Source organism: Numenius arquata, chromosome 10 (genome assembly GCF_964106895.1).
Source record: "Numenius arquata chromosome 10, bNumArq3.hap1.1, whole genome shotgun sequence".
NCBI lineage: Eukaryota > Metazoa > Chordata > Aves > Charadriiformes > Scolopacidae > Numenius > Numenius arquata.
The window spans coordinates 40,152,050-40,162,781 of record NC_133585.1 but is presented as its reverse complement, the minus strand read 5'-3'; the positions used below and the strand labels follow the sequence as shown (position 1 = coordinate 40,162,781).

General features: G+C 53.4%; 1 protein-coding gene across 1 annotated transcript; it reads left to right on the top strand.

Annotated features, from left to right (window-relative positions):
* The first annotated feature begins 328 nt into the window (after window positions 1-328).
* Window positions 329-1,021, top strand: NEUROG2 (neurogenin 2). The gene has a single exon (XM_074155085.1). It carries the CDS (start codon window positions 329-331, stop codon window positions 1,019-1,021), a length of 693 nt encoding a protein of 230 aa, XP_074011186.1.
* The last annotated feature ends 9,711 nt before the right edge of the window (window positions 1,022-10,732 follow it).

The following is a 10,732-nucleotide window of genomic DNA, read 5'->3' as shown; positions in this document are numbered from 1 at the left end:
TAGGTTTGATTGTTCCCCGCGGGGTATATAAGGGGTGTTAAGGAGGGTCGTGTGCCAGACACGCAGCCCGACCGGGCCCCGGGCTTGCTCCGCCGCCGTCCCGGGGCGCGTGCCAGCGTCCTTCCCCCCCCTTCCCCCCCTCCTCTTGACACCCCATCCCTCCCCCCCCCTTCCCCACCCACCCCCCCCACCCCCCTCCTCCTCAACCCTCCCGAAAGCCTCCATCCAACCGTTAAACCGTCGTTTCGGCCCGCGAAGCGTGGGGAGCGCGGGTGTCGCGTCCCGTCCCGTCCCGTTCCCCTCCGGTGGTCCCCGCCGGTGCCCCGGGATGCTGGTGAAGGCGGAGGTCCCGGCGCCTCCCGCCGAGGACGAGCTGCTGCTGCTGGGGCTGGTCTCGCCCGCCCCCTCGCCCTCGTTGCCCTCCAGCGCCGAGGAAGAGGAGGAGGAGGATGAAGAGGAGGAGGAGCTGCGGGCCGCCCCGTCGGCGCCGGGCTGCCGGGGGCTGAAGCGGCGGCCGGGACGGAGCCGGGGAGCCCCGCGGACGGTTCGGACGGCGGAGACGGCTCAACGCATCAAACGGAACCGGCGGCTGAAGGCCAACAACCGGGAACGCAACCGCATGCACAACCTGAACGCGGCGCTGGACGCCCTCCGCGACGTCCTGCCCACCTTCCCCGAGGACGCCAAGCTCACCAAGATCGAGACCCTCCGCTTCGCCCACAACTACATCTGGGCCCTCACCGAGACCCTGCGCTTGGCCGGGGCCGGGCGGCTCGGCCCCGAGGGGGCGGCGGGGGGACCGGGAGGGACCGGCGGGGGGGGCACCGGTAGCCCCTCGCCCGCCTCCTCCTGGAGCGGCGGCTCCGCCAGCCCCGCTCCCTCCGCCTCCCCCTACGCCTGCACTTTATCCCCCGCCAGCCCCGCCGGTTCCACATCGGATGCCGAGCACTGGCCGGCACGTTTCGGGGTCCCCCCCCCGCCGCCCCCGCCGCCCCCTCCCCAGCCCCGCCGTTGCCTCTAGTCCCCCGTCCCCCCCCCGGGGGGGGGGCTCCCGCATCTGCCCGCTTCCCAGGGCGGGCGGTGGGAACGGCACCTGCCAAACCAAACTCGCTCTTCTCTCTCCGATGTGCACTTTTGGCCAGTTTCTGTCCCCAGGGCTTTTGTGTCTGTGCGTCCCCCCCATCCTCCTCTCCCCGCTCCCCCTGTCGCCATCTGTCCCTTATGATTTATATTGGGGGGGCGGGGGGGGGGGGGGGAGGGGGGGGGGAGAGAAAGGGGAAAACCAACAACAACGGAAAATTGTTTTCTAGGGGTCCAGGTTAGAAGTCATTGTATAATTTGTAGGCTTTGTGAGGGCTGAATGCAAGCGTGGAAATTTAGGCTGAACTCTCTATCAAAAGGAAAAAAAAAAACTGTTGAGGAGAAGGGAGGGGGGAAATGGGGAGGGAGGACCCTCCTCATGCATTATTTATTTCGACCTTTAGGGGACGAGGAACTCCCCCCTTCTTTCAGGAGATTAAAAATAAATCAACAGAGTGAAAACCTAAACAGACACGGAACATTACAGCGATCAGCCACACACGTGTTCACATTTATTTATTATAAAGAAAGATTTCATGGAAAATATGTATTTTTTTGTATAATTTACAGAGTTTATTCTAGTATGTATTTACAGCTGAAGAGCAAAGGGATTGTTCTTGTGATAAAATATAAATAAAAATCTCTAATTTTCATAACTCTCGGGTTGGTGCTTTTTCTGCTTTGCGTGCCATCTGCTGGGAATTACGGCACCGGGGGGGGCCAGCGCCTGTCCTTGCCTCCGGTGACACTGGGACGCCTGCGCCCGGAGGGCCTCCGGGTGACAAACGCCACTTACACCGGGTACACTGGTGACAGCTTCTTCTTCAGGCAGAACAGGAGCCGAGCGCGGGTGCTGTGGGTGTCCCCGTGGTGGGCAGGGCCACCGCAGCTGGCACAGCCTCCGGCAGGCCGATGGGTGCCTTCATTCCCAGAATTTCCTTTTACTTCTTAAAAGAAATTTTTTTTTTTTTTTTTTTCCTGCAGAATAAGAACAAGACCAAACTCTTGGGGATGTCAAGCCCCCAGGGTGGTGCTGGGGGGTGACAGTCTTTGGGTGAAAAGCTGTTTGCGGAGAAGTGGATCCAAACCAAGAAAAATCTCCTATTTTTCCAGCCAAGTAAAGCTTCAGGCTCTAGGGGGGTCAGGCACCGTCAGAAACACACGCGTGACTCGGCCTCCACCTCCCCTCATGGCGTTTCATTTCTGGCCCTGGGTTCCTCGTGCGGCTGATCCTGTCGTGAAGGAAAACAGCATTAAGCATTAAGTATATACTGTCTCCTGGGCTGCATCCCCAGCAGCGTGGCCAGCAGGGCGAGGGAGGGATTCTGCCCCTCTGCTCCACCCTGGTGAGACCCTCCCTGCAGTGCTGCCTCCAGCTCTGGGGCCACCAACATCAGAAGGACGTGGACCTGTTGGAGCAGGTCCAGAGGAGGCCACGAAGATGACTTGAGGGCTGGAGCAGCTCTGCTGTGAGGACAGGCTGAGAGACTTGGGGTTGTTCAGTCTGGAGAAGAGAAGGCTCCAGGGAGACCTTATAGCCCCTTCCAGCACCTAAAGGGGCTACAGGAAAGATGGGGACAAACTTTTTAGCAGGGCCTGTTGCGACAGGACCAGGGGTAATGGCTTTAAACTAAAAGAGGGGAGATTTAGACCAGATTCAAAAAAAGAAATTTTTTACTGTCAGGGTGGTGAGACACTGGCCCAGGTTGCCCAGAGAAGCTGTGGATGCCCCATCCCTGGGAACATTCAAGGCCAGGTTGGATGGGGCTCTGAGCAACCTGCTCTAATTGAAGATGTCCCCGCCCATGGCAGGGGGGTTGGACCAGATGGCCCTTAACAGCCCCTTCCAACAGAAACCGTTCTGCGATCCTATGATATTAGTTCGGTGGAAGTTTACTCATCATTTACGTCTTCCTCTCAGTACAGAAGATGCTGTGCAGTAAACACATGATGGATGGATGGATGGATGGATGGATGGATGGATGGATGGATGGACGGACATATGGATAAACTACTTCTTCACGCTCCTGGATTTCACAGAGAAGGCCAGAGGAAATAAATGTTATTAAAAAAAAAAAAAAAAAGCACAGGTTTAAAGATGATGAATTTCCTTTCTCTGTCTCTCTGAGGGACGCGTGAACCCCAAGTTCCAGGCAAGGTCAGGGGATTCAGGTCAATGGCTCCGAGCGCTCCTCGGCTGCCCACGGGTACCAACAGCACATGGCCAGGGATGTCACCGTGGAAGGGGGACGCTGGAGGCCCTTCAATCATCGTCCCCGTGCGCCTGGGAGCACTTTGTGACTTCTGGGTACAAACACCTGGAAATCATTAAAAACCAGTGGAGGCGCCTGAATGTATTAATTAAATAAAATGCACGGCGCATGAATCCTGCCCAGTGCCCCCTGGATCCTGGGAGCGTGAAACCCGGCCCTCGGAGCCACGTCCCTGAAAGGAGGGGGGAGGAAAGAGAAAAAAAAAAAACAACAAAATGTGTGAAAAGAGAATTAGTGAAATTAGTTTAGGCCAATAAAACGTGCAGGGGTTCTCCCCCCGGCCCCGCAGCCTCAGGCGAGCAGCGCTATCTAGCCTGATCTATTGTTTCCCCCCCTGGCAGGGGGGTTATTGTGTGATAAATAATTCCTTAAAAAAAAAAGTGGGTGCATTTGCATAATCACTGCTTTGATGTGGCCAGCGAGATGAAGCTGTGTCCCCCCAAATCTGCCACGGGCCAGAAGGAACAAAACAAGAGGGAGCCTTTCAATCCGCTGGCGGTGTGTGGGGCAGCCCGTCGGGAGCGGGTTTTTCACTCTCGCTCTCTTTTAACGACCCCTTTTTAATGATTAAACTCCAGGAATGCCAAAAAGAAGGCTAGCGCCTCGCTCAACCTCTCCGTCTTTTCTGGTCCAGCCTCATTGTCCTTCCCGGTTTGTCTCCCAGTTTTTAAGAGGCGCCGGAGTAGGTGCCTTTGGCTCTTCAAAAGGCCGGGATGGATGGGATGCGCTGCCCCTCTCTCGATGGCGAGCCACGCAGGAGCGGGAGGGATGTCTTGGGTGGCTCAGCACCGGGATACACACTGCTTCTTGCCAGGTTGGTCATCCTGGAGGTATTTCCTTCCATCCCCATTAGCAGGAGCATCCCCTGTCCCTCTGGGGCTACAGCCACAGCAACCACTGTGGGAAAAGCACACAGAGCGTTAGAAGACGGAGGGAGGGCGTTGGGAGAAGGCTTTTCTGTGGGGTTTGGGGTGGGAATCACGCAAGCCAAACCTTCCCTGGTGCTCAGGCAGCGCTGCCGGCTCAGCTGGAGGTGCCCTTGAAGGAGATGGGCCTGAGCAGGGGGAGATGAGGAGGGGGAGGCAGGACAGCGCTGGCAAAGGATGAGCCGGAGAGGCTGGATCTGTCACCCAACCCATTCATTCACATCCCAGTTCTTCTTTTGAATACAGCCGAAAGAGTTTATTTCCCTCTTTCTTCCCTCTAAACTTGAAAAAGTTTATTTCCCTCTTTCCTCTTTCCTTTTTTCTTTTTTTTTTTTCCTTAATTTCCCTCTTTTCTCTCAGCAGACTGATTTTTGGAGGTGATGGGAGGTCCCAGCCCCGACCGGAGCATCGGGAAATTACAGAAATAATGAGAGCAAACCTGGAAGTGGACTGGGGGATGCGGGATGGGAAAGCACCTCTTGGGATGAAGTGGAAAACCGGGTGGTGGTTTCCATGGCAGCACCTCGCCATAAAAAAATGGGTTTATGATCCTTCCGTGTATTGTATTTTGGCATAAAAGCTTCTCCGCGCCGACAGAGCTGGAGGGGCAGCTCTATGGCCCCCGAGGGGGTCTACAGCCCTCCTTGGCATAAGAATAGTGACAAGAAGCCAAACTAGTGCCGGTGTGTGACAGCAGCCGCACCCCAAGGGCTTGCGCTTGCCTGCTTTCATGTCAGACATAAATCTTGCAACATATCGCCATAATTAAAAAGAGCGTTCCCAGCCCAGCCCTCATCTGGCTGGGGGGGTTGAAGGGCAGCTTTCCCCCTCCCTCTGGGAGAACACCCAGGAGCCGTGGCAGGGAGCTGGTCCTTTGGGCACGGGCATCTCTCTGCCCAGCCCCTGGATGCTCAGTGAGATTCCAAAGGAAGGTAGAAGACCTGGGAGGACTGGGAATCCAACCTAGGCAGCTTTCCAGGTAAATCTGAAGACATTTAGGCTCGGCGTGAAGCTAAAAAAAACCCCCAGATTTCCTAAAGCCTTATTCAGGTGCCTCGGGTTGTGGGTCAGGGTTTATTGTCCTGTCCCGTTCCCCCCACCCCCAGGTTTTATTGATTACATGATTTGATTGTCACAGTGATGCTTGTATTTCCTGCTGGTGAAGAAGTGATGCTGGAAAACAACTAGATGTGGGTTCACCTGCTACGGAGCATCCTGTGCTGCGCTCTAATGGCTTTGTCATTGAAATGTATACGACATTAAGTAATTAAGCACACACTGGCTGTTATTTTTAACACTGGATACATTAGTTATTGCATAGTGTTGTTTTAACTGAAAAGACCAATCATCTGGGATATTAAACAGTTACATCTTTTTGTATTTCCATAAGAAACTACGCATGCAACTTAAAGAAATGTTGGAAGGGCCTGGGGGTGGGAGTGATCCTGGCCTCGCCGAAGGGGCCGTGCATTGGCAGGGGACGCCGGTGGTCCCAGCATTGCAAGGAGCAACCCGAGCAACCCTGAAGATGTCCCTGCTCATGGCAGGGGGGTTGGAACTAGATGGCCTTTACAGGTCCCTTCCCACCCAAACCACTCGATGACTGACAGAAGGAGCGCATCCGAGTCTCACATAGTCACAGCCTCGGGGCCGAGGGGTTCGGCTGGCACAGCGCTCATCCCAATTTGATTTAGGGACAGGACCGGGACAAGAGCCCAGGTCCCAGCCCTCTGAGACAATGTGGGTGCTTGGAACTCCCAGCTTTGCAGTCAAAATTGGGGTGCTGCTATGCCTGGCAGCAGTAAAGCCCTTGAGACTTGCTGTCATCCCCCCCCGGGGGCTCGTCCCGCAAGCTGCTCTCTGCCCGGGGTGGACATTTGGAGCATTCATCGGGGATGTCAACAGGCCGTCTGTTTCCCTCGGCCAAAGTAATCAGATAAACTCAGCGTGAAGGAATAAAAGTGAGCCAGGAGCAAGGCTAACGGTGACGTGAAACTAAGCTGGTGTTTTTCAAGACAGGCGAGAAAGCTTAGTGGGAGAGCAAGCAGCTCGGGCAGCTGCGCCCAGCGGCGCCTCCAGGCTGGGAGACGGTGGGAAGGGGCTGCTTCACCTTTATTTTGCCTTTATTTCACCTTTCTGATGTGTGGATTTGGCCTATGCAGCCCCGATTCCCATAGCATATAGGCAAAAAACATCTCAAGCGCCCATCTTTTATATAGTAATCCTAGAGCTGCGGTCCGCTGGCACGAACAGAAATCGTGGTGGGATTATTTTTTCACCTGGTGGAGGTTACTGTCTTACTGTGGGGCCAAATCTTGCATCTTAAATTCTAAGTCAGACTCTTTTGCCCTAACAAGCCTCAACTTAAGGATATATCCTGCCTTCAGCCACTTGTGCGAGTCCAGCAAACTCCTGGCAACCTTCTCATCCCCGTGGCTTCTTGTACCGAATTCGGGTTTCTGGTTAAAGAGAGGTCGTGATCTTGCAATGCTAAGATTTCAAACAAAGCCTTTAAAAATCGATTGGAGAAAAACACCCTTGGGACGGCTGGCTGCGACGGAGGGTCGTTGGGGGCTTCGCAGCGGCCAGCAGCGTGCGGGGAGGGAACATGGATGGTGCCGGGGCGGCTGCGACACACAGCCGTCCCCTTTCCCTCGCCTCCCTTCCCCCTCTTTTTATTAAAAAGAAGAGAGAGTGGACCAAAGCTGATGGCATATTTACCTTCATGAGTTTTAAAAAAAAGTTAATTACTGCTCGGAGCAAGTTGGTATGGCTGTCCTGAGCTGTCTTTTATTAGTAGTCGCCTTCATTAATTTCCCTCGCTGGATTTGCTGCTAATAGCTGCTTGGTCCTGGGCAGCACAAAGCAGCATCTGTGCCATTGAGCAGAAAAGCAGGAGTCAGGCAAAGGGGGGGCACTGGGGGAGATGGGGACGACGCCGTTTGCAAATCAACCTCTATTAACGTGATGGCCTGCTCGGAGGGGACGGCAGCCCCGGTAGCCGGCACGGCGGCTTGGGCTTCATTTGGCTGTTACCCTTCACTTGGCTACAGCCTTCATCAGCTGGGATGCACCCATGGGTGCTGGCTGTGCCGCCCTTGCACCCCCCAGATGGGGAGGGAAGCAGGATGCTGTCCCTTGGTGCGGGATGCTGTCCCTCGGTGCTGCGGGTGCTCCGGTCCTGCGGCACAGGCTGCTTTGAGCAGGGGCGTTAAGCAGTATTGAGTAATAACCAAATTATTAATAACTTGGTATCTCTTGACTAAAGATCCTCTCCGTCTTAAAAATAGCTTGGCAGAGATGTTTAAAGATTAAAGAATGGGATTAAGTTCTCTTTGGAGGGTCGCCGCGGGCAGGCTGGGGGGCTGGAGGCACCACGGGCTCAGGCGAGCGGCTGCGGGGGCCGACAGCCCCATCTGCTCCTGCTCTGCAGAGGGATGATTCCATCCAAGTGGAAAAAAGGCGGGTGGTGTGTGCCATTCCCGGGAGAGGGGCCATCCCCAAGGCTGTTGGCTTCCCTTCCCAGCTGGGGAAGGCAGCCGGGTGCCGGCGCAGGGACTTCCCTCCATGGCAGCAGGTGACGGTGGCAGTTACCAGTTGATGCGCTGCTGCAAATTTCCCTGGTCTGGTTATTTCAAGTTACAACAGAACGTCACACCACCTGCGAAGAGCTTGCTTTTCCCACATGCATGCAATGCCCGGAGATACAGCCGGGTGCGTGGGGTCCCCCATGGCTCTGCCAGCCGGGGGACACGACAGGCTGGGAAAACTCCTGTGCTGGGTGCCAGTCCCGTGCCTGGAAGAGCAATCCCACCCCTGCTGCCAAGCCGCACAGCGGGGTGGGGGACACGGAGGAGGCTGGTGTTCAGCGTCAGAGCTGAATTTTGCCAAGCAGAAGAGACGTGGTAGCGCAGGCTGCCGTTCTGAGCCGGCTCGGGGGGAAGCTTTCCCCTGGGTACCCATGAACAGCTCTTTCTGGTGAAGGGCCGGTGCCTAAATCCAGCAGCTGGGCTCCGGGGGCAGCTGACGGCGGGTCGGTGGCAGCGGGGACGTGCTGCCTCGCGTGCAGGGGCTGCCGCACAGCTGGAGGGGTCACCCTGTGCCTGCTTGCCGCTGGCTGGCCTTAATGGCCCAGGATGGGAGGGAGAGGGAGGGAGGGAAGCCTGGCTCAGCCTTGTATTGTCGGAATAACCGCGGGTCTTCCCGGCCACACTGCATCTTTTGTAAGAGAAGTTCCCCAAAGCGCCTCGTTAAGTGTTGGCAAAAGACTGAGAAAACCATTCTGCCTGTGGTTGCATCAACTCGTTCCCTCTTGATATCAAATTTACTAACTTTTATGCATGAGTGCCCTGCAAACCAGACCTCTGCCTTTCCACCTGGATACCTGCAGAAAGGAAAAAACCTTCTTTAACCAGATATCTTCCCTGAAGGGCTGGAAAATGTGCCATCACCTTGTCAAGAGCGGGATGGTTTTGTGCCTGACCCACTGCGGCGCTTACACTGGGTGTAAACTCGAGTCCTCGAGTTGGCTGCTTTGGCCGGGAGGAGGAAATGCTTCTTCAGACTTTATGTCCCTACAGTCAATGATAATATTTCACTGTACCAGCACAACACAGTTTCGCTCATTTTGTAGAGACCACAGGGTCTTAATAGTCAGACTGAGCTCTTACGTTGGACTTTGGAGCGTGTTATAATTAATCAAGCCCAAAAAACACCCTTGGTAGCAAATTACTTAATATAAACCACTGAATTTCTCAAAAAGAAGAAAAAAAGAAAAGAGAAAGATTATTCCTTAAGTCTTGGCTGGTTCAAATGACTCTTCCAAAACCAGAGGAAATAGCAGAACAGCATTTTTTTTGGTCAGTAGCTCCAAGATGAAACTTCCAGCCAAAAATTAAATTAATCAGCCTGAGTTGACTATTTATTTCCCTCAATAACCACCTACTTATTCCGCAAATATGAACTGATACTTTTAAGTTCTGTGTGTTTTCAGCCATCTATGTGTCCAGTTTCTTCAGGCAATGAGGTTATAGAGCACATTTATCCCGATTTCCAGTATCCCAGCCCTGGATGAAGACAAGAGTGCCTGCATTTGTGAAGGACTGATACCTCTGAATTTGTGCCCAAGCCTACGAAGAGTAAGACCAGGAGAAAACTACGGGGTTAAATATGACGATGTCTGTTTTAACAGGGGACTGGACAAGCTGATACTTGATACTAACTTTTAACCAGGAGTAGCCATAACTTTGGCTGAGAGGGTGAAATGTATGCTAAAAACCAACAGCAAAAATCAACTGCTAAACGCAAATGTGAGGAAGGAATCAAAATATTTAAATTTCCCACAGATTGATTTATTCAGGAGCACATCTAAATACGTATTTTCTTTCTTTCGCTGAAGAGGCATACGCTGGAAGAGGCATTACTTTTCAGGGGTCTGGAAGCTGCATGTGCTGTTAGAGCAGCCACCGCGGGGCGGCTGCCGGCAGCGCATTAGGGACACTTTGTTCTGCAGAGATTGTCCGGGAGGTTTTGTTTTGCTTTTAATTGTCTCTATAGAGAAGGGAAAGCCTCTGCCGAGAGGCTTTAACACAGCATCTCTGCTGCCTATTAATTCCCAAGATCTTGCTAACTAGCTTTGTTTCCTCTTTAGAGCTCGGCGCTCCCTTTTGCCGGAGCACGAAGCTATGTATGTGCAGCGTTTGTCACTTGGTTAAAGCCAGCATTTCCCTACCGCTGCAGACAAGGCCGTCCTTTATTGGCTGCAGAACAAGATAACGGGCTTAATCTTCCCAGTAACACGTGAGTTTTCATGTATCACTTTAATCTGCGAAACACTGGGGGCCGAGTGTACTGTCACATGCCGATTTTACTTTTCTAAGAGCGAGCGACTCCCCGGCTCAATGATGGATTGTTTGCTGGCTTTTAACAACAGTCAAGATGGTGAATGCCCCGGGGTGATAGACAGTGTGCAATGGGAACGGCCGCAAATCTGATGGCCCAGTTCAAGTTCACCTGACAAAGCTGAAGCAGTCTGCAAGCAGCATTCGAGAAAGGATTATTCACACTAGCATTATATTTTTGAATGCATTTTTCTTCCTGCGCAGCTGCCCAGCTCCCCAACACTGAAGGTTTATGCACCATAATAAAGAGATTTAATTTTTTTTTTTTTTCTTCTCTTGCTTCTCCCTCTTTTACACCTAGTTCTAATCGGTCAATGCAGTGATAGGGCATCTTTCCAAACAACTCGGCACAAACATCACCTAGAAAACAATAGCATTGCTAAAAAGCGGGAACAAAAGCCTAAAAATCTCTGCTGGCAGCAGAAACAAAAGTGGGACGTTTTTGTTAAAGCTAACTCTCTGCTGGGGACCCATCTTTTTGTGGAAGTTTGATGCTGTGTTCCCTTTCTCATCAGGAAAATCTCCCCAAAGAAATGATCCCAGCCTTTGAGCT

Bases quoted from the DNA above. Each gene is read 5' to 3' on its own strand.
- NEUROG2 (XM_074155085.1), top strand. From the start codon at position 329: ATGCTGGTGAAGGCGGAGGTCCCGGCGCCTCCCGCCGAGGACGAGCTG.